The sequence below is a fragment of the Saimiri boliviensis genome, chromosome 14, assembly GCF_048565385.1.
Source record: "Saimiri boliviensis isolate mSaiBol1 chromosome 14, mSaiBol1.pri, whole genome shotgun sequence".
Classification (NCBI taxonomy): Eukaryota; Metazoa; Chordata; class Mammalia; order Primates; family Cebidae; genus Saimiri; species Saimiri boliviensis.
The window spans coordinates 67,964,179-67,989,630 of NC_133462.1; the positions used below are offsets into that span (position 1 = coordinate 67,964,179).

Here is a 25,452-nt window from a genome sequence, read left to right on the forward strand (position 1 = left end):
TGACTTCATGGGTTGAATCCACCGAAACATTTATTTCAAGCTATAATCGCAACTAAAAAATTAGTCTTAAAATAAGAGTCAAAAACACACTCAGGAACTCATATGTAGAAAAACATTTCCTAAACTGGAAGGAAATGCATAATATATATGTATATATATGGATAAAAATTCAAGAACTCCAATGGAAGGCAAGTTCTTTAACAGTGATGAATGACTCACCTAAGGCATATCATTTAATTTCAATAAGGAAAATAAAAAAGGACCACTATTGCTGCAAATTTTAAAAATAACTGTATTGTTAACAAGAATTATGACTCATTTTGAACTATTAAAATTGGTCTACATGGATTCATATCATATCAGTTTTAAAAATATGCGCAGTGCTTATTTGAATATGCCATACATATTCCTGACAGGTAATCTATTCCTAACGATACTCAGGAAGGCCTACAGGGCATCACATTTGGTGTTAACAAGTACAGGCGAGTTAGCACACTTGGCATTTAATTCACATTCTTCTCCCTTTTTATTCTAGATGAATGACCTACTTTAATAAAATTATTGGTGCTAATGTATTTTACTGGTGATAGAATCATTAGTAAGATTTAACAGTTTTGTTAACTCTAACAGTTTGCTTTCTGAAGCGTATACAACATACACTTGTATTTTCTGGGCTTCTTTTTTTTTTCCTATTAACAAGGTGAAATTGAATAAAGTTACTTGCTAATCCCATTAGGAAATACCAACTTTATGTATTTATTGAAAATACATTTGCAAAAATTACACTAGAAATAATTATATATAATACTAAAGTAATCTAGTCTTCACAAAATATCTATTTGTTTCCTACAGAAAACCATCCGGATCAATCAACAAAATAGGCAAATTGTGGGGATATTATAACAAATTCTAAGTAAATTTTGATTTTTCCCTTCCTTAAGCTCTGGACTCTAACTATCACAGGAAAGATTCCATTGATACAAAGAAGTAATTATTTCACTGTCTTTATAGGCCTTGCTTTAACTTTTGTTTCAATATTTGAGTTTAAAATATATCTCACATTAAAGAACAAAGGATGCCATATAGATCAAATTCAAGGTCTTAGAATTCATTCAGCATAATAGATAGCACATACAAATATGTACTTCTCTTTACACATTAGTTATTCTTTCTTTCTAAAAAATTCATTTTTGTATGCCTGAGATCCAAAAAGGCAAATTGTGTTACAGATTTTCATGTAATCTTTCTTTAAACCAGAGAAATCTCATGTAATGCCATTGAACACACCTATGTTACTTTTATTAAATTGAAATGCTTGTCTAGCTGAATTGTGTAGCATGATGTATGCCAACATAAACAAAAGATAAAGAATTAGATTTAGAGATATATCACAGAAATGAAAATAGTATTCAGAATATGTACATATGCATAGGTACATGTAAGCATTTTGTGTGTGTGTGTGTGTGTGTGTGTGTGTGTGAGAGAGAGAGAGAGAGAGAGAGAGAGAGAGAAAGAGAGAAAGAGAGAAAGAGAGAGAGAGAGAGAGAGAGAGTGAGAGAGTGTGATCACTGCTAGGCATATTTTCATTGTTGTTAGGTTCAGGTCAGTGTTAGAAAAACCATGGATGACTTGGTGTCTTGAATGACAATAGAAAGGCAAAGGTCTTTTTAAAACTTCCTGTATGAACCAGGACATATTCAGTTACAATGCAGGACTCACTTCATCAGGAAACTTTCCTCTCATAATATTCTCATATATCAAATTTTCAAAGTGCATTATGTACATAGTGCATTTTGGGCACTTGATAAATTTTGTCCTTATGTGGCGGTGGTTCCCCTCAAAAATGTTGGATGTAATAAATTGCTATAATCAAATCTAATTTCTGAAAAATACCTGTGGGAGTAACAAACAAAAAAGCACGTCTTGTATTAAAAAAATGATAAATAACACCGAAGGCAGCTGTTTATTATAATCAACTTGGTGCTGAATTACAAAATTAAAATTATGTAGCCCTTTATAAGTAAACTTAGAAATATACATGATCTGTGGAATTATGTTGACTTATTTTGCATTTCATAGGGACAGTTCAAAGAAATATAATAGAAAAAAATGGAAAGATTTATCACAAAGGACCCTGTAGCACAGAATATTTTGAAAAAATCCATTTATTTTGGTCTATTAAGAAAACTAGCATGGAAATGATTTGCTTAGAACTCATTAAGTGTAAAACATTTTGAAAAAGTGCTAATTTTCTAAAAGAAACATCTATGCAGTAAGCAAATTATATTTTTCTATGACTTATTAGTATGGGACCATGTGAACTAATACATCTACAGAATAAAGAAACTTCTAAAGGGTTGATTAAACTAAGCTTCAAGCTGCAGTTTGATAGAATTATTAATTTAATCATTTTTAAACAGTTAATTTCATCCAAATTGTTTTTTTTTCCAGCCTGCCTTAAGCAAAGAAATTTGCTTTACTCTTCAGTTAAGAAATCAAATAGAGAATTTTATTCCAGATGGTAATAGAGATGTGACTGTAAACTTTTGCATTACACGTACCAATAACGTTTGCTTTGCATTTGCACTGGCCTGAATTTTGGTGACAGGTAATATCTCCATCCACTGTCCCAGAGGTATTGCAGTTACACGGACTGCAGCCATCAGGATCCAACTCTTGTAGATTGTAGAATCCATTCTGGCACTGATTGCACTGTCTGCCAGACACATGTCTCTTACAATTACACTGGCCTCCAATCTAGAAAAGATAGAACATTTTGTAGAATGATGAACATATCTATTTTTAGATAATTTGCTCATTAGGTACAAGACACGGAGGGAGGGAGGGAGAAAAAACTAAATGTTCAACAGACAAGAAGGTAATAAGATATTTTCCCTCTTGACACACAACATGGGAGGCTTCAGCAGGTGGAATATATAGAACTGAATGAAAATAAAACCCATAGAAGTTAGCCATGTAAGACTAAAAGGGAAATGGGGAATTAACCATTAAGTACTATATAAAGAAATCAAAATACAGAATTGTAGAGACTGAAAATAGGAAACAGTCAGCAGTTAATTTATTCTTTAGGACATCATCTTTATTTTATTCTTCTTGTTTACTGTCTCATTGATCCAAACTTGTTTTGTACATGCTAGGCATTTAAATTGAGGGAGACTTTCTGTAATAATATCACCCCATCAAGAGTGTAACAATGTTTAATGTTCTTGGTTAATAGAATCTATTTATGCCTATTGATGCTGACCCTAATACATTTTAGGACTATTTCAGCATACGTATGGCTCATTTCACCACATTAAATATATTTAGCTGATTGATATTGTGGTAAGAAATTCCAAAAAAAGTTTTTTGTTTTAAAGCATTTTCAATAAAAATAACAGCTAAAACACTGTGCCTTTTTACTCTTCAAGCTGCTGGTTTGAGAAGAATGAAAATACGTAAAATAGTGTTCATCTACTATATGCATAGATTAAAGAAAGATATTGACTAAAGAAAGGTAAAAACTAAACTCTTCAGACATATGTATATAAAATGTCAAATAAATATGAGAAATTTAATAACTCAGGACTCGAACACTGTAATGTGGGTACAGATATCAAATCCCTTTTCTAGTCCCTGACATTTTCCCCCCTGACTTTCTTTTACTTGGATTAAATCCAGCTCTTCACATTTGGAGGCAGAGTTATCATAGAGGGAAGTAACCTACATGTGGAAAGATATTATTTGATTTCTATTTAATTTCAAGGATATTAAAAAAATCATGAGGTTGAGATTCAGTTACAAGATATAGGGAAGGGGTTAGAAATTAAATAATTTTTAAAAACCTATTTTTAAGCCTCGATTTTCCTCACCCAAGAAATAGGGACTCACTGAAACCTTTATTTAAGGATAAAATAAGACAATTGATATGAAAATATCTAAGGCTGAAAAATAAATGGTTATATACAAACCAAATGTAGACAATAATGAACCTCAGTATTAAAAGATGCATATAGGTTTAGAAAGATGAATAAGGATGACGAATTGTTTTCCTGGCTGTTTCTTAGTCCTATTCCCAACTAGTCCAAAGGATATGAAATCATTACTCAAGACAGAGATTTGATTCAGCCTACAAAAATAAATGGCATTTATTGGTGGGTATATGTTACATATACCCATATCATAAAAACCCAATAGGCCTCTGAGCACATACTTGTAACACTTCAAGTACATCACTTCCTAACTCAGGCCTGAGTCTTTGCTGGTACTTTATGGATATCAGTCCTGTTCTCCAAACAGATGGTAAGCACCTTAAGGCATTGGACATACATTATGTTTCCGTCAAAGAATAATCTTACACATTACCCACATGTAAACAATACTTTTTCAAAGAGTGCAAAAGTTAAAGAGAAATAAAAGTGCCAAAACTTTATCTTTTATATGTTTTATTATATTCCTTTTTTTTTTTTTTTTTTTTTTTTTTTTTTTTTGACAGAGTTTAGCTCCTGTTGCCCAGGCTGGAGTGCAATGGTGCAATTTCAGGTCACTGCAACCTCCCCCTCCCCTGTTCAAGCTATTTTCCTGTCTCAGCCTCCCAGGAATGAGACATGCCCAGTTAATTTTTTGTGTTTTTGATAGAGACAGGGTTTCATCATGCTGTTCAGAGTGGTCTCCAACTCCTGATCTCAGATGATAGCCCGCCTTGGCCTCCCGAAGTTCTGGGATTACAGATGTGAGCCACTGCATTTGGCCTTGTTATATTCTTATTTACATGTAAAGCATGTATCAGCTGGAGTGTCCTTGCCCTTTTGTAATCTAGATAAGGCTGCCTATGACCCTAATTCCATTCGCGAACAATGGAAGTGCTCCTTAAGTTTATAAGACTTCTATGGATATTGATCATCTCATAGTTGCCCTGACCTGACACTTTTGCTTCTTCCATTTTGAAGTCTTTCTGGCTCTTGCCAGCTCTGCTCTGTGTCTCCCAGAGGTGAAACTCAGCTAATGCCTCAATTTCAAGAACTCTTTTTCAAAACAAACAAAAAAAATGTAGTTATTAAACTAAAGATTCGGGGTAAAAAAGGAACAAAATCATTACTTTGCAATTCATACTATCCCTTTAGCCTCCCTATTGGTAGAGATTTTCATTGGCACTCTAATTACCTATGATCCTACACTCCAATTACCTACTATCTCTGTGGCTTCTCTCTTCTTCTCCCTCTCTCTCTGTTTCTCTGTACACCTGACTTTACATGGTCACTTTTTCACACACATCTCAAAAGTGTATATTATTGCCTTGATTCTTGCCAAATCCTAAGCTTTATCAAGATATTTTTGTCAATAAAAACAATCCTTTCCATGTGAATGACTCTGGTACAAATTAATAAAATAACAAGTTTACTACCATGTCATTACTCTGAGTCTCCGTAGCACATATAGATTATAATTTATGTATATTAACTACATCTTAAAATGTAGTTTAAAAATAAAATAAGGTGGCATCATTTTTAAAAATGTTAACTTTAGCCAGTTTCCCAGAATTATACTGAAAATACCAAGTTTACTTCTGTAGATTCTATAGCGTCAATTCTCCCTTTTTAATGTGAGAAAATACAAATCTACTCATACTCAAAAACCAATTCCATTCCACCAAGAAGTAGAAAGAGAGAAAGGCATTCCCCTTTCCTTTAAAAATATACTTTCAAACTATAAGACACTCTTGGTACAAACCTTCCACAACAACTCTAGATTGACCTATTGGTTTTCTTTGGCCAAATACTAGCAGATAAAATGGTTGTAAATATGATTCAAACGGGTTTTAAAATGCTTGAAAATTTGGAGCTCATTCTCTCTTGTTGGGCTTGGAACTCTGAGATAATGTTGGGAAGAAGCTCATGCTATCCTGCTAGACTATTAGAGGTTGTGTGGCAGAGGACTGAGGTGTCTAAGCTAATAATTGCTCCTATTGCCCCAGTGAACAGCCAGCTGTTAACCACCAGATATGTGAGTGAGGTCTTTCTAAGTTACCTAACTGCCACTTGACCAGCCAGCTAATCACAGACAAATGAGAATGCCTAGAAGAGGCTGGACAAGCCAGTGCACACCAGCACTGAACTAACCCATAGAATCCTAAATAAATAAGCAATTTTTATTTTTAGCCAGCAACTTAAGCAGCAAAAGTTAATAGACACAATATCATTGACCAGAACTTAAACCACATTTCTACACCCAGCTGCCAAGGAGGCTGAGAAATGTAGCTTATCCTCTATGATCATGTGATCAGCTGCTGTTGAGATTTCTATTACTTACATGGAAGGAAAGGGAGATAAAGCAATACAATTACTTTCTCTGATAACAAACAAATATCTATTCATAGTTCAAGCCATGGAGATTCTCCTGCTCTTTACGACTTAAAATGCAATCTTGGTCTTATAAATTTGGGCCTTTCCTGAATCACAGTTTTGGTTTAACTATCAGCCACATGAGCAGAGGAAAGAAATTATCATCCCCATGAGATGCAGTTAGAAACTCAGAAACAGCTTTCCTTAGCCTGGCTTGGGTCGTCTCTTCTTTTGCTGGTTTCATAAAGTGGAATATACTTCTCTGAAATCTTTATTCCTTCCTAACATAGACACTTAGTGCTATTAATACACTACTAAGTCCTTCCATATTGGGTATCCCACAATTTTGTTATGCTGTGTTTTCATTTTCATTCATTTAAAAATACTTTTTCATTCCTCTTTGGGTTTCCTCTCTGAGTCTTGGGTTATTAGGAATTGTGTTAGTTTGTTTCCAAATATGTAGAGCAATTCCAGGTTATTTTGTTAATAATTTTTAATTGAATTTAACTGCAGCCAGATAACATACTTTACATAACTTGAATTCTTTTAAATCTATTGAGGCTTGTGCTATGGTTCAGAATTCGATCTTTTTTGGTAGATGTTTCGTGTAGGCCTGCAAAGTAGGTGTAGTTTGCTGCTCTGTTGGGTTGAATATTCCGTAACTGGCAATTAGGTCAAGTTGGTTGACAGTGTTGTTCTAATCTATGAATTTACTGATTTCCTGTCAGTTTGTTCTATTAATGATTGAGAGAAGGGTATTGAAATTTTTGCCCACAAGTGTGGATTTTACTTTTTCCTTCAGTTACATCAGTTTTTGCTTTGTACATTTTGAAGTTCTGTTGTTGGTACACAAATACTAAGAATTGTTGTGTCCTACTGATAAAATGACTCCTTTTGCAAGATGAAATTACCTTCTTCATGCTGGGCAATATTTTATCCTGGACAAAATTTCTAAAAATTTATGTTTTCTCATATTAATAGTCACCCCAGATTTCTTATTATTAGTGCTCACAGAATTTCTCTTTTCCAACATTTACTTTTAACGTATCTGTGTCTTATATTTAAATGTATTTTCTGTAAGCAGCATATATTTAATGTTTACTTTTTCCTTCTTAAATCAATCTTCCAGTCTCTGACTTTTAAGTGGAGTATTTAGAACATATAAATTTAGCATTATTATTGATAGCATTAGATTTAAATTATCTTGATATTTTCTTATTTATTTTGTGTTTTTTAAAAGTATTTTTTATGATTCAAATTATCTCCATGTTGGCTTATTAGCTTTAACTCTTTATGATTTTAGTGTTTTTTATTCTACATCTTTAGCACAGTCTAGCTTTAAGTGATAAACTACTTCAAATAGAGTATAAGAATCTTCCAATAGTATACAATTGTCCCTTGAACAACATGGGTTTGCACTGCATGGGTCTACTTATACAAGACATTCCTTCCACCCATGAGGCAACAAGACCAATTTCTCCTCTTCCTCTTCCTCATCTTGCTCAAAGTGAAGATGACAAGGACAAGGATCTTTATAATCCACTTCCACTTAACAAATAGTAAATACATTTTCTCTTATGATTTTCCTAAGGATTTTATGTTCTCTAGCTTACTTTATTGTAAGAACACAGTAAATAATACACACAAAATACATGTTAATTAACTGTTTATGGTATCAGTAAGGTTTCTGGTCATTAGTAGTTAAGGTTTTGGAGGGTTAAAGTTAAACATGAATTTTTGACTATGCAGGATATCAGTACCCCTAACTCCCATGTCGCTCAAGGGTCAAGGGTACTTCCTTTTTCCCCTCCTAATCATTGTGGTATTACTGCCCAACATTTTACTTACACTTGTTATAAAACCTTTATCATTATTTTTGTTTAAACTGTCAACTGCATTTAAAGATAATCAAATCATTAGAAAAGTACCCATCAGATGTACAGATGTGTTGCCATTTTGGGTGCTTTTTGTGCAGATCCATATTTCCGTATGATGCCATTTTATAACCGCTGGAAGGATTTCTTTTTAATGTTTCTTATAGCGTAAGTTTGCGTGTGATGAACTCTTTCATTATATGTATTGCAAATAGTTTTAATTTCACCTTCATCTTAGATATTTTTGTAGCTATAGAATTGTAAATATACTATTTGCTTTCCTTCACGGTTAGAATGTTGCAATACTGTCGTCGTCTTTGCATTATTTTTGACAGGAAAAATGTTGTCATTCTTATTGTTTTGCCTCTGTATGCAACATGTGTTTTTCCTCTGACTGCTTTAGTATTTTATCATTAAAAATTTATCACTATTTTTGAGCAATTCAATTATGTGCCTTTTGTGATTTTCTTTGCATTACTTATTTTTGAGTTTTCTTGAGATTCATGGGTTAGTGGCTTTATGGTTTTCAGTATACTGCACTTGGAATTTTTCAGCCAAAAATTCTTTGAGTAATTATGTTTCCACCTCCACTTCACCATTCCTTCAGAGACTCCAATTACACATATATCAAGCCTCTAAAAGTTGTCCCACACTTAACAAATGCTGTTTTTATTTATACAAATGCTCTTTCAACTCTAGGTTTCATTTTGAATAGGTTATATTGCTATGACTTCAAATTCACTAATCTTTTATATATAACATGTAAGTTTTATGTTTAATATATAAGCAATTCTATACAATGTATTTTCATTTCACACATTGTAGCTTTTATTCTGGAATTTTGATCTATGGGGTTATTTAGTACCTTGCATGTTTCTATGTAACTTTCAAACTATGTAAAGTTATAATATATGTTTTAATATGTTGGCCTGATAATTCTAACATTTCTCACAGTCCTGTATCAGTTTTGATTGATGCATTTACACCCTCATTTTGAGTTGTACTTTCCTGCTTCTTTGCATGCCTGATAACCTTTGATTTGGTGTCAGAGACTGAATTTTTTGTTGCTGTTGTTGGGTATTACATATTTTAGTGTTCATACAATATATTTGAGTTTTGTTCTGGGAGGCAGTTAAATTACTTGGAAGCAGTTCCTTTTGAGTCTTGCTCTTAAGATTTATTCAATGGTATTGAAGTAGTTATCAGCCTAGGGCTATTCTCCACTGTTGAGGAAAGACCCTTTTGTGTACTTTGTCAAATGCCCCATGAATCAAATTTTCTCCAGTTCAGCTAATGGAAACAGGCACATTCCCCAGCATTACATAAGTGTTAATTATTCTTACTTTTAGCTTGTGCTTTCTGCAGCCTCACACATGTAGTGATTAGTACTCAGGTAAATATAAGGAAGATGATCTGAAGATCTGTGAAAATACCTTTGTGTTCCTCTCTCCTCTCTGCAAACTCTAACTACTTTGAATTCCTGAAACGCTTGGCTTCATCTCTTCAATTTGGATAACTCTCTGTGCTACATCTGGGTTTTCTCTCCCTAAGCCATGGACTGGAAAAGCATTAATCTGGGTCAACTGTAGGATTCACATAATTTATTTCCTATTTCTCAGCAAACATTGTCTTCATTGCCTGATGTCCAACATCTAGCAAATAATTCTTTAATATAGTTTGTCTATATTTTTATCATTTCAAGTGCAAGGATAAATTCTGTGTCTATCACTCTGTTCAGTCAGAAGTAGTCTCAAAACGACATTTGGACCTAACAAAACAACTATAAATTCAGTTTAAGAGAAAACTAGATGACAACATTCAGAGAGAATTTTCAGGAACTGCAACAAAAATGAGTTGCATTGGGAAACATTTATTCAGCTGTTTAACATAGCTCCAAGCTCTAAACCCAAATAATATAGAGCTCCAAAGAAATTTGGCAGTGATACCTATGCTTACTATACCAGGAAAATGGAAAAACCACAGATCAAAACCTCATGCCATCCTTCAACTGTTCCTGTTAAGCAGCCAGAATTGGAATCTTGAACCTTCAATCCCCTCATCAGCACAACACTTTCTTACAGACAAACTCCAAAACATAGCAGAATTTGGATGGAGATTAGCAGAGGTGCAATGCACACTGTAATGTTTAGAAGCTTAAGATATAGCATTATAAACAGGAGCAAAATTTAGAAACATACTGGTTGCTGTGCATGTGGTTGGGAGCAAAGGAAAGGAAAAGAAAGATTTGTTTTAACGTAGTAACTACTCAAATAATTTATATCTGTAGCATGTTGCTTTATAACTGTCAATTGAAATGGAAGATTTCATCTCAGTCTAGGTTACCACTATGAGATGTTTTTGCCAAATACAGTAAGTTAAATTATAATCCAGCTGATCTGTAGGAATATATGCTATTGTGATAAAAGAGCCAGTGCCCAGGAAGATAGAACTAAGGGATAAGTATATTGTACATACTCTGCTTTCTGACAAAGGATCCAATTTGTCAGAAATAGTGCATTCAAAGATTAATAAAATTAAGACACAATTTATTCATGAGGAATATTAGGGCTGAAGAAGTAAAAAGGACAAGAAAATCATTTTCTTGCTCAAGAAAAAGGATACAGGTGTTAACTAAGTCTGGCTATTGTTAGAAAAATATCCATCTAAATATGTGTACTAAAATATATGATTTTTGGTAAAACTTAGATTAAGCGTGTGTCTTTTCCTCTTTTTCTCACTACTTCAATAAAATAATAGGAATTTTAAAAACCAATTTTATAAGGCCAGCATTGCCTTGATACAAAACCAAACATACAACAGCAATAACTATAGGCCAATATCCCTGATAACCACAGTTATCAATATCATCAATAAAATACTGGCAGACCAAATCCAACAGCACATCAAAAATATTATTGCCAGGATCAAGTGTGATTTATATACTGAGGATGCAGGAATGACTCAATAGGAGAAAATTGAATAAATTGAATAAATAAAAGTATATCAATAGAATAAAGGACAAACCATATAATAGTCTCAATAGACAGAGAAAGAATTTGATGAAATTCAACATCCCTTTATGCTAAAAAGTCTCAGCAAATTAGTATAAAAGGAACATACCTCAATAATAAAGGCCATATATGACAAACCTATAGCCAACATCTTACTAAATGAAAAAAAGGTGAAAACCTTTCTTCTAGGAACTAGAACAAGATGATGATGCCCACTTTCACTACTCTTTATTCAACCTTATACTAGAATTTCTAGCCAGAGCAATTAGGCAAGAGAAAGAAATAACAGGAATACAAATTGGAGAGGAAGAAGTCAACTAGTTCTGGTTCGCAGATGACAGGATCTTATATATAGAAAAAAACCAAACACCCTAACAAAAAATTCTCAGAACTGATAAACTAATTTAATAAAGTTGCAGGATACCAAATGAATATACAAAAATTGGTAGCATTTCTATACACTAAGCACAAACTAGGTGAAAATGATATCTAATTCCCAATAGCTAAAGAAAAAAAATACTGAGGAATAAATTTAACCAACGAATAAAAGATCTCTACAAGGAAAACTATATAACACTTATAAAAGAAATTAAAGAGTACACACAAGAAAATGGAAAGGCATCCCATGATCACGGATTAGAGGAATTAATATTGTTTAAATGATTGTATTACCAAAAGCAATATACAGTGTCAATATAATTCCTATCAAAATACTAACGATATTCTTCATAGAAAAAGCAATTTTTTTTTTTGAGACAGAGTCTCACTCTGTCACCCAGGCTAGAGTGCAATGACACAATCTCTGCTTCCCGAGTTCAAGCAATTCTCCTGCCTCAGCCTCCCAAGTAGCTGAGGTTACAGGCGCCCACCACCAAGACTGGGTATTCTTCTGTATTATTAGTAGAGACGGGGTTTTGCCATGTTGGCCAGGGTGGTCTTGAACTCATGACTTCAAGTGATCTGCCCACCTCATCCTCCCAAAGAGCTGTGATTACAGGTGTGAGCCACCACACCCAGCCAGACAAAGCAATCTTGAGACAAAGTCACCTCTTCAAAAAGAGCAAGGCTGAAGATACTGCACCAGCTAACTTCAAGATTTGTTACAAAGCTATACAGCATGGCACTAGCATAAAACAGACACAGAGACCAATGTAACAGAAAAGAAAACCCAAAAATATATCCACCTATTTACTGCCAACTAGTTTTCAACAAAGTCAACAAAAACGTAGAGTGGGAAAAGCATATCCTTTTCAATAAATGGTGCTGGGGAAAGTGGCTATTCATGTGCAAACGAATGAAAATATACATTACGGAAAACAGCATGAAGTCACTCAAAAAACTAAAAGGAGAATTACCATTATTTTTCAGCAATCCCACTATTGGGTATACATATCCAGAGGTTTTGAAATCAGTACATTGAAGAGAAATCTGCATTCCCATGTTTATTGCAGCACTATCTACAGTATCTTCTAAGACATAGAATCAACCTAAGGGCTCATTAACAGATGAATGGGTAAAGAAAATCTGGTGTGTGCACACACACACCAGATTTTCTTTACGTGTATGTATATGTGTGTGTGTGTGTATACACACACACACACACATATATATACACACACCCACACCCACTATTCAGCCATAAAAAATCAATAAAACTCTGTCTTTTGAAGCAACATGAATTAGCCTGGAGGACATTATGTTTAGCTGGAAAACACTGTTAAGTGAAATAAGCCTGGCACCGAAAGATAAATACTATCTCTTTTGACTCATATGTGGAAGCTAAACCAGTTGATCTCATGGAAGTGGAGGGACATATAGTGGTTACTTGAGTCTTGGAAGGGTAGCAGGGAGAAGGGGATAGGGAGAGGTTGTTTAACAGATACAAAATCACAGATAGATGAGAAAAATAATTTAATTTCCCGTGTTTCATAGCACTGTATGGTGACTATAGTTAGCAATAATTTACTATATATTTTCAAATAGAAGAAAGGATTTGAATGTTCCCAATGTAAAGAAATAATACATGTTTAAGGTAATAGATGTGCTGAATTACACTTATTTTATCATTATACATTGCACATACGTACTGAAAGATCACTCTGTATCCCATAGTAGGCATAAATATTGTGTGTTGATTAAAAATAAAATGTCAAAAAGTTAAAAAAAGGCTCACTGCATTCTAGCAAAACCAATGACGGAAAAACCCACATCAAGGTGCAATCTCCTGAAGCATTCAAATTCCAAAAATAAAAAAGAACACAAAAAGTTTCAAAGACCAATAAAATAAGTCACAGAGAAAGTACAGAATATCACTGAAATGTTCTGCAACATTATAGTAACCTGAAAAGCTAAGAGTGGTGTCTTTCAAATTGTGAGTAAAGTTATTTCTAATCTAGAATTCTATGCGAAGTTATATTATCAGTTTCCTGTAAAGAAATAAAAATATTTTCTAGATTTGCAAGGATTCAAACGTTTAGCTTCCTATATTAGGATGGTATTGAGTAATACAGTTCTAGCAAGTGAGAAAGTAAACAAACAGCAGCAACAGAATGGAAGGCATGGGGTTCAGGAAATGAAGATGTGGAGGCATATGAAAAGCTCTAGGCTGATGGCAGGGCAGGAGGTCCATGCTAGATCAAAGGGCCAGAAGATTCTGAGAAGGTAGGGCTGTGCTGATGGAATATCCTTGAGCATGAACATGTATGTGTATGCATAAAATATTTATGTATGTATATCATATATGTATGTATAGATATTCACGTAGTAAAGATGTCAGCATGAGGGAGATTAATGACATATAGAAAACTAAAGGAATTATTGAATCTAGGAAGACAGACAGACTATGGATATTTTTGAAAATAGAGCCAACATGATTTGCTGATACATTATTATATATTGGTGCTAAGAGAAAGATAACTGAATTCAAAGAAGATACCGTGTGTGTGTGTGTGTGTGTGTGTGTGTGTGTGTGTGTGTAATGTTAAGTGCTTAATTGGAAATATGAATGTGAAATTCATTTGAGTATTGTCTGTGTATAATTGGTATTTGAAGTAAATTATCACTGAGGGTGTGAGTGTAGATACAGGAAAGTCCTGTAAAGAGAGTTCCAGAACACTCTAACAGTAAGTGTTCAAGGGTAAGAGGAGTACACAGAAAAAGATACAGAAGGAATAGCCAGAGATTTGGGAGGAAAACCAGGAGAATGTGTAGTCCTGGAACCCAAATGAAAAGAGAGTGATCAACTGTGTCAAATGTTGCTTACATGTCAAATAAAATGAAGACAGAATTAACCTTGGTTTAAAAAGACAGAGGTCCTTGGAGACCTTAACAAGAAAAGTTGCAGAGTAATGATGAGAATGAAGGCTTGACAGATATATTTCCAGGAGATAACAGCAGAATAGGATTTGGAGGCATGAGCTTAGACAAGTCTTTTAAGGAGTTTTGCTAAAAAGAGAGCAGAAAATCAGACAATAGCTACAGAAGAAATTGTGATCAAGAGAATTTTTAAATGGAAAAAACAGCATATCCACAAGCTGAAATGAATGCTAGGGCACAGAGATATACATTAATAATGCAAGGGACGGAAGACGTCAAGTTCTCAGCCTCTCTCACCAGGCACCATGACATCTCTTTTGAGAAAGTGTTCTCTACCCATTTCTAGCCTTTGTCAATACTGAGCTCATCCAGATTAGAGGATTTTTCTCTCCTCAGCTATTTTACTGCATTTTCTTGTTACCTTCATCATTCAATGCCTCAAGAGCTAGCTGGTATTAGAACTATATGTCTTGTCTGACAATATATCTTCCCAGTGCTCCCCAAGGGCCATAATCTTTTGCACTTTTAAATTATCCATTGATCCCACAGCATATGTATTTTACATGTAGTAGATGCTCAGCCAAAGTTATTTTGAGTAATTGAGGCTTTGATGTTTTTCTAGCATTCCTTAGCTTACAACAGCATTAATAATTATCAACAACCTGTTTGAACACTTACAGTATTGCAGGCAGATTGCCATGATGTTTTATACATGTTTTCCCATTTGTGAATAAATTATCCTGTGAGGTATTATACTTCCTATAGAAAAACTAACAGACGTCTCTAACATAAAAGGGAAAGTAAGTGACTTAGCCTGAATGAAAGTTGAGTGTTCTGTGGCTGCAATCCTGCTTAAGAACCATGCTATTGTGCCTTTGAATTAACTTACTCCAGTCCCCTGACACAGGAGTTGAGGAGTGTCTCCTCAATTAAATGGCACAAATTCCTTAAACATTAGGATTATGTGCCATAATTACTAGCCACAGTATAAACCATACTCTGAACAACCTAAATCTACCTAAGTCTTCACCTATTTATTGATAAAATTAGCATCATAATGTCTACCCCATAGGTCTGTTGTGAAGATTAACTGAGATGATTAACGTAAAAATGTTTAGCATAACCTGTGGAACATGGTAGGTGCTTGGTAAAGATTAGGTAAAAGTATTACTCTGTATATTTCACACTGGTATAGAATAGTGGGCAGGAAAATTCAACAAATGATTGATAGTCAAACTTTTTTCAACCCTTCTAAAGTACTTGATGGATGTGGGGCAGTACTTGCAAAGTGAAAAGGCCAATTATTTGCAGCTTGCACAAAAATCCCGTAGGCTTGGGACATTCCTACACTCTCTTCTGCTCACTTCAGCTACACAGCCTTTTTTCTGTTGCTTGAATACATCAGGGCTGTTCCCACCTTATGGTGTTTGCATAGGCTGGTCCCTCTGCCTGGCTCTTTACCTACAGATTTCCACATGGCTAACTCCCTCATCTCCTTCAGGTCTCAAATGAAATGCCATCTCTTCCATTAAAAGTCCCTTGACTACATTTCCAAAATTGCAATTCCCTTCCTTAAAATGGCACTCTCAAGGGATTTTACTTTGTCTAGTTTCCCCCTACAGCACTTAACTTTGTAAATAAATTTTTATATTTATTGATTGTTCTTTCTCTTCCGACTCCCCAAGTCACCTTACAATGTAAGCTCCATGGCAGGAATTTTTGACATTTTATTATTTGTGAAAATGCATGAATCTTCATTTTTCAGAAGAAGAAATTAAAACTTAGAAAGATCAAGTTACTTACTGAAGGTTGCTCAGTTACTGATATGGTTTGGCTATGTCCCCACCAGAATCTCATCTTGCATTTCCACGTATTGTGGGGGGACCCAGTGGGAAATAATTGATTCATGGGGGTGGGTCTTTCCCGTGCTGTTCTTGTGACAGTGAGTAAGTCTCATAAGATCTGATGGTTTTAAAAACAAAGAGCTTTCTCTGCATAAGCTCTTTGTCTGTGTCATCCATATCAGATGTGACTTGTTCCTCCTTGCCTTCTGCCATGATTTTGAGGTTTTCCCAGCCACGTGGAACTGTAAGTCCACTAAACCCTTTTTCCTGTATAAATCACCCAGTCTTGGGCATGTATTTATTAGCAGTGTGAAAATGGACTAATACAGTTACTAAGTGGCCCAACTCTCAAATATATGTTTATAACCACTATGTTAAGTTCACCCTGCTTATCATAAGCTACAAATACAATAGCAACAGGAAGAATGTTAGATTCAATGAAGTTTAAGGCACAGCCTATACCTGTGAAGTGCTGAAAACAGAGTGGAAGAATCAGCCCAAGGATCCAGTTGTTATTTTATGAATTTATTTGTTAGCACTGATGTTCACTAGTGTTTGCTGCATATTGCCTTGTGATCACACCCATGACCTCACCATTTTGGATCATGCAGCAAAAGGCAGCTGATCCAGGGCTCTGGCAATGGTGTATATGCACAGTTAATTGGGTGATGGTTGTCATAACAAATTTGGTGGGAAGGTTACTGACAAAAGAAGAGTAAGATCCTGCAATAATTACCCTAATCCATTTTCTTTATATTAGGAGATGAAATTCTATCAGGGTGAATTCTAGGCATCAAATAATCCCTATATGATTTCTTGTGTATGTGTGAAAATAATTATTTTGTGCTTAAAGGAAATATGAAGCATGATTCCAAGATTAATAAATCAGATGAAAACAGTTTTTATCAGTGGTTACTATATAATAGTCCCTATATTTTAGGTTTGAAGTAACACTTTTAAAACAGCAGCAATATAAATATATGTCTTTCTATGCACTGGTCTGGTGGGAGAGAAGAACTAATGTTCTATAGATTACATCTTCACAGGAAACTCACTAAAAGCCAATGAGGCAATGTTGATATTCCTAAACAAAGTAAAAACTTAAAAAGCAGAGGGGAATGCTGGGAAGATGGCCGCCTAAGAACAGCTCAGGACTTCAGCTCCCAGTGAAAGTGCAGAGGGTGAGTGGACGCCGCATTTCCAGACGAACTCTTATTGCCCACAGACCAGGAGATACCCAGGCAGAGGGGTCGCCAGCGTCGCAGTCCCAGCCAGTGCGGCTGTTTTGGCCCCCACGGGGCTGATTCCGCCCGCCCGGCTGCTGTGACCACGCCCTGTTGCTGTGGTTCTCCTTACAAAAGCCACTGGTCTGGGAGCCCTCTTAGCTGGTGAGCAGAGCCCTGAGACAGCAGAATAGCCCATTCATCTGAAATAGCGAGTCAGGCCAGGAGATTCCTAGGCAAAAAATCCGCCAGGAGCTGGCGCTGCGGTTCGAGCCGACTCCGTGAGTCGCAGCACGGGAGATCCCGGCGCCTTTTCAACAAGCGACCGGAATGCGGGGTCGTTCAACTTAAAAGAAAAGACTCTAGTCAGGGAGCCAGGTGATCAGGCTCGGTTGGTCCCAGCCTTCCACCCCCAACAACAACGAAAACAAAACCGGTAATTGGAAACCCTCTGGGTTGAGCCCTTCAAACCAAGCACAGCTGAACCCGGACGGTCCGGCTCCGTGGGGGAGGGGCTTCCGCCATTACTGAGACTCTCCACCGCTAAGGAGGCAGGCTGCCGTTGCCGAGGCAACCCGCCGTTGCCGAGGCAACCTGCCACAACAGAGAGAGTCCGCCATAACAGAGGCGGGGCCACCGTTGCCCAGACAGTTCTAACTATGCCCATATAAAAAGGACTCAAAATCTACAGGGAAGAGCTCAGGGCAGCTGGGCGGAGCCCACAGCAGCTCAGCAAAGCCCCTGTGGGCAGGCAGAGGCTAGGCCTGCTGCTAGCTGGGCGGGTCCGATCTGAAAGAAAAATCAAAAAAGGCAGTCGTGCAATGGAAACTCATAAAGCTCCAACTCCCTGGGACAGAGACAGACAACAGGTGGATAAACCCACAAAAATGGGAAGAAACCAGCGTAAAAAGGATGAAAACTCCCGAAACCAGAACACCTCTCCTCCTAAAAGTGATCACAACTCCTCACCAGCAAGGGAACCAGACCGGATGGAGAAGGAGGGTGATGAAATGACAGAATCAGACTTCAGAAGGTGGGTAGTAAGAAACTACAATGAGCTAAAAGAACATGTTCTAACCCATCGCAAAGAAAATAGGAACCTTGAAAAAAGATTGGACGAACTGCTGATGAGAATGGACAGCATAGAGAGGAGTATAAGTGAATTGATGGAGGTGAAAAACGCAACACGAGAACTTCGTGAAGCATGCACAAGCTTCAACAGCCGAATTGACCAAGCAGAAGAAAGGATATCAGAGGTCGAAGATCAACTCAATGAAATAAAAAGAGAAGGCAAGAACAGAGAAAAAAGTGCAAAAAGGAATGAACAAAATCTTCAAGAAATGTGGGACTATGTGAAAAGACCTAATCTACGTCTGATAGGTGTACCTGAATGTGATGAAGAGAATGAATCCAAGCTGGAAAATACTCTTCAGGATATTATCCAGGAAAACTTCCCTAACCTAGCAAGGCAGACCAATATTCAAATCCCGGAAATACAGAGAACACCACAAAGATATTCCTCAAGAAGAGCAACCCCAAGGCACATAATCGTCAGATTCACCAGGGTTGAAATGAAAGAGAAAATGCTAAGGGCAGCCAGAGAGAAAGGTCGGGTTACCCACAAAGGGAAGCCCATTAGACTCACAGCAGATCTCTCAGCAGAAACCCTACAAGCCAGAATAGAGTGGGGGCCAATATTCAACATCCTTAAAGAAAAGAACTTTCAACCCAGAATCTCCTATCCAGCCAAACTAAGCTTCATAAGTGAAGGAAAAATAAAATCCTTTGTGAACAAGCAAGCACTCAGAGATTTCATCACCACCAAACCTGCTCTACAAGAACTCCTGCAAGAGGCTCTACACATATAAAGGAACAACCAGTACCAGCCACTCCAAAAACACACCAAATGGTAAAAAAGCATCAACACAATCAAGAATCTGCATCAACTAACCAACAAAACAGCCAGGTAGCATCAAAATGACAGCATCAAATTCACACATAACAATACTATCCCTAAATGTCAATGGACTAAATGCCCCAATCGAAAGACACAGACTGGCAAATTGGATAAAAAGCCAAAACCCATCAGTGTGCTGTATACAGGAAACCCATCTTACATGCAAGGATACACAAAGGCTCAAAATAAAGGGATGGAGGAAGATCTACCAAGCAAACGGAGAGCAAAAAAAGGCAGGAGTTGCAATTCTCATCTCTGATAAAATAGACTTTAAGGCAACAAAGATCAAAAGAGACAAAGAAGGACATTACATAATGGTAAAAGGATCACTGCAACAAGAAGAGCTAACGATCCTAAATATATACGCACCCAATACAGGAGCACCCAGATACATAAGGCAAGTTCTTAATGACTTACAAAGAGACTTAGACTCCCACACAATAATAGTGGGAGACTTTAACACCCCATTGTCAATATTAGACAGATCAACCAGACAGAAAATCAACAAGGATATCCAGGACCTGAATACAGACCTGGAACAAGCAAACCTAATAGACATTTACAGAACTCTCCACCCCAAATCCACAGAATATACATTCTTCTCAGCACCACATCACACCTACTCTAAAATTGACCACATAATTGGCAATAAATCACTCCTCAGCAAATGCAAAAGAACAGAAATCATAACAAACAGTCTCTCAGACCACAGTGCAATCGAGTTAGAACTCAGAATGCAGAAACTAACTCAGAACCGCACAGCTTCATGGAAACTGAACAACTTGCTCTTGAATGTTGACTGGATAAACAATGAAATGAAGGCAGAAATAAAGATGTTCTTCGAAACCAATGAGAACGAAGACACAACATACCAGAATCTCTGGGACACATTTAAAGCAGTCTCCAAAGGAAAATATATAGCAATGAGTGCCCACATGAGAAGAAAGGAGAGATCTAAAATTGACACCCTATCATCAAAATTGAAAGAGCTAGAGGAGCAAGATCAAAAAAACTCAAAACCTAGCAGAAGACAGGAAATAACTAAGATCAGAGCAGAACTGAAGGAAATAGAGACACAAAAAACTCTTCAAAAAATCCATAAATCCAGGAGCTGGTTTTTTGAAAAGATCAACAAAATAGACAGACCACTAGCCAGATTAATAAAAAAGAAAAGAGAGAATAACCAAATTGATGCAATAAAAAACGATAAAGGGGATATCACCACAGATTCCACAGAAATCCAAACCATCATCAGAGATTATTACAAACAACTCTATGCACATAAACTAGTAAACCTGGAAGAAATGGATAAATTCCTGGACACCTGCAACCTCCCAAGCCTAAACCTGGAAGAAGCCGAAACCCTGAATAGACCAATAACATGGTCTGAAGTCAAGGCAGCAATAAAGAGCCTACCACCCCAAAAAAGCCCAGTTCCAGATGGGTTCACAGCTGAATTCTACCAGACATACAAGGAGGAGCTGATACCATTCCTTCTGAAACTATTCCAGACAATCCAAAAAGAGGGAATCCTTCCCAAATCATTTTACGAGACAAACATCATCCTGATACCAAAACCCGGCAGAGACTCAACAAGAAAAGAAAATTTCAGGCCAATATCCATGATGAACATAGATGCAAAAATCTTCAATAAAATACTGGCAAACCGATTGCAACAGCATATCAAAAAGCTCACCCACCATGATCAAGTAGGATTCATCCCAGGGATACAAGGCTGGTTCAACATACGCAAGTCCATAAACGTAATTCACCACATAAACAGAACCAAAGACAAAAACCACATGATTATCTCAATTGATGCAGAGAAGGCTTTTGACAAAATTCAACAACCCTTTATGCTAAAAACCCTCAATAAACTAGGTATTGACGGAACGTATCTCAAAACAATAAAAGCTATTTACGACAAACTAACAGCCAATATCATACTGAATGGGCAAAAACTGGAAGCATTCCCTTTGAAATCTGGCACTAGACAAAGGTGCCCTCTCTCACCACTCCTATTCAATATAGTACTGGAAGTTCTAGCCAGAGCAATCAGGCAAGAAAAAGAAATAAAGGGTATCCAAATTGGAAAGGAGGAAATCAAATTGTCTCTATTTGCAGATGACATGATTGTATATCTGGAAGACCCCATCATCTCAGCCCAAAATCTCCTGAAACTGATAAACAACTTCAGCAAAGTCTCAGGATACAAAATCAACGTGCAAAAATCACAAGCATTCCTATACACCAGTCATAGACTTCAAGAGAGCCAAATCAAGAACGAACTGCCATTCACAATTGCTACAAAGAGAATAAAGTACCTAGGAATACAACTAACAAGGAACGTAAAGGACCTCTTCAAGGAGAACTACGAGCCATTGCTCAACGAAATAAGAGAGGATACAAACAGATGGAGAAACATTCCATGTTCATGGTTAGGAAGAATCAACATCGTGAAAATGGCCATACTGCCCAAAGTAATTTACAGATTCAACGCTATTCCCATCAAGCTACCAATGACCTTCTTCACAGAACTGGAAAAAAACACCTTAAACTTCATATGGAACCAAAAGAGAGCCCGCAAAGCCAAGTCAATTCTAAGCAAAAAGAACAAAGCAGGAGGCATCACACTACCGGACTTCAAACTATACTACAAGGCTACAGTAATCAAAACAGCATGGTACTGGTACCAAAACAGAGATATAGACCAATGGAACAGAACAGAGGTCTCAGAGGAAATACAACATACCCACAACCATCTGATCTTCGACAAACCTGACAAAAACAAGCAATGGGGAAAGGACTCCCTGTTTAATAAATGGTGTTGGGAAAACTGGCTAGCCATGTGCAGAAAGCAGAAACAGGACCCCTTCCTGACACCTTACACCAAAATTAACTCCAGATGGATTAAAGACTTAAACATCAGACCTAATACCATAAAAACCTTAGAAGAAAATCTAGGCAAAACCATTCAGGACATAGGTGTAGGCAAGGACTTCATGACCAAAACGCCAAAAGCAATGGCAACAAACGCCAAAATAGACAAATGGGACCTAATCAAACTCCACAGCTTCTGCACGGCAAAAGAAACAGTCGGTAGAGTGAATCGGCAACCAACAGAATGGGAAAAAATTTTTGCAGTCTACCCATCTGACAAGGGGCTGATATCCAGAATTTACAAAGAACTAAAGCAGATCTACAAGAAAAAAACAAACAAGCCCATTCAAAACTGGGTGAAGGATATGAACAGATACTTTACAAAAGAAGACATACAGGAGGCCAACAAACATATGAAAAAATGCTCATCATCACTGGTCATCAGAGAAATGCAAATCAAAACCACATTGAGATACCATCTCACACCAGTTAGAATGGCGATCATTAAAAAATCGGGAAACAACAGATGCTGGAGAGGATGTGGAGAAATAGGAACACTTTTACACTGTTGGTGGGAATGTAAATTAATTCAACCATTGTGGAAGACAGTGTGGCGATTCCTCAAGGACCTAAAAATAGAAATCCCATTTGACCCAGCAATCCCATTACTGGGTATATATCCAAAGGATTATAAATCATTCTACTACAAGGACACGTGCACACGAATGTTCACTGCAGCACTGTTTACAATAGCAAAGACCTGGAACCAACCCAAATGCCCAATGATGATAGACTGGATAGGGAAAATGTGGTACATATACACCATGGAATATTATGCAGCCATCAAAAACGATGAGTTCACGGCCTTTGTAGGGACATGGATGAACCTGGAAACCATCATTCTCAGCAAACTGACACAAGAGCAGAAAATGAAACACCGTATATTCTCACTCATAGGCGGGTGTTGAACAATGAGAACACATGGACACAGGGAGGGGAGCACTACACACTGGGGTCCGTTGGGGGAAAATGGGGGAGGGGAGGGGGGTGGGGAGGTGGGAAGAGACAGCATTGGGAGAAATGACAGATACAGGTGAGGGGACGGAAGGCAGCAAAGCACACTGCCATGTGTGTACCTATGCAACAATCTTGCATGTTCATCACATGTACCCCAAAACCTAAAATGCAATTAAAAAAAAATATATTAAAAAAAAAAAATTTAAAAAGCAACATGAAGAATGTAGGAACAGGAAGCCTATCCCAGAAATTAAGTTGTAGTTTAAGTGTTTCATTTGAACAGAAAATAAAGATAAATGAGGGCAAAAGGAAATCATTTAATCAATGCATACATTCTTCAGAAAATTCTTTTCTTTCCCAGAGAACATCACAGACTTTTCTTTTATAAAAGTCTGTAGCTCCTAGTCTTCCTTTCTGAAGAATTTATTCATTCCCATTGTTGTATACGTCCACAAGGTATGCACCCTGTGAGTTTTGTAAGGTCATACTACACTAGCAGTACTTCCCAGTTTCTACCACTTCTTCTTTCAGAATTGCCGTCGCTAACCAGCAATTGTATACCGAATGCTATCAGTCTCCTCTCCCCAATCCACTTAATCAACTGTTATCAAATTAATTTTCACTTATTCCAATTCTTTTTTTTTCCCAAGAGACATGTTTTTACTCTGCTGCTCAGGCTGCATCGCAGTGACACAAACATAGCTTACTGTAACATCAAATTGTTGGCCTGAAGCACTCCTCTTGCCTCAGCTCCCAAAGTGCTAGGATTATAGGCATGAGCCACTGTGCCTCGCCTCATCCACTCCAATTCTGATGATAATACTCCTAGGGTGAGATGGTGAGAATGAAACAACTGGGTACAAAAAAGAGGATGCCCTTTCTGTAAATAAAATAATGAAATTCAGCGAAAGTTGTTTTGCTTTTAATTATCACCAAGTACTAACAGTTCTAAACAAAGTTTGTGATACAATAGTCTTCCCTGCAAGGTAGATTGCTTCCTCTGCCTCCTATCTACTTGGTACACCACTGTGTCACTTCTGTGCTCAGAAATATTCAATAGCTCCCTATTGCCTCACTAATGAAGTCCAAATACCACAAGGTAGTTTCTACATGTGTCTCCAGTTTCACATACTATCATTGACCCCACCTGAGTGACAGCCCCAGAATGTCTATAGAAAGGGCAGGGTGGCAGCAATCTGGCTCAGGGTTTTACCTTACAGCTGCATTTGCACATCAAACATCCTGTCCTCATTTAGAATATAAAGCAATTTTGCATGGCTTTATGGAGGACAGTAGTGTGAGGAGAGAGTGGATGTAGGGGACTTTAAGCTTGCCAAGCAACATTTATTCTCCCACTGTGTATACAGTGGCATATTTTCTGCAAATAACAATCGTCTTACTTCTTCCTTGATACTCATGGCTTCCGTTTTTTCATTTTGTCCTACATTAGACTTCTGTTACAATTTTGAATAGAAGTTTTAAGAGCCAACCTCCTTGCTTTGTTCCTGATGTAGTGGTAAAATATCTAACATTTATTATTAACATAATATTAGCTATAGGGTTTTTCCAGAGGCCCTTTGCAGTTTGGGGAAGTTCTCTGCTATATCTAGTATGCAGAGAGTATTTATCATGAAAGTGTTTTGAGATTTTTCCAAAGTCTTTTGATCTATTGAAATGATTACATGGGAATTCTCTTGTATTCTATTTATGTGGCTTACGCTTACAACATTAATTGATTTTCAGATGTTAAGCTAACTTTGCATTCCTGGGAGAAATCCAATCAGCCATGATGCATTACTCTATTATATATTGCAGGATTCCATTTGCTAATATGCTGTTAAGGTATTTTACATCTGTGTTCATATAGACTATGCTAATGGGCTTTTCTTTTAGTGCTTTGTTAGGTTATGGGATTAAAGTTAGGTAGCCCTCACAAAATGAGCTGGGAAATATATGTCCATCCTTGGTTTTCTGAAAGAGTCTGTGTAGG

The 25,452-nt window shown here is 36.8% G+C and overlaps 1 protein-coding gene across 2 annotated transcripts in view; it reads right to left on the minus strand.

Moving 5' to 3' along the window:
- Positions 1-25,452, minus strand: part of USH2A (usherin) — a 777,205-nt gene that overhangs the window by 618,129 nt on the left and 133,624 nt on the right. For both annotated transcript variants that reach the window (XM_003930351.4, XM_074385188.1), the window contains one exon: positions 2,562-2,757. In XM_003930351.4, coding sequence (XP_003930400.3) covers positions 2,562-2,757 — 196 coding nt within the window. The remainder of the gene's footprint in view (positions 1-2,561; positions 2,758-25,452) is intronic.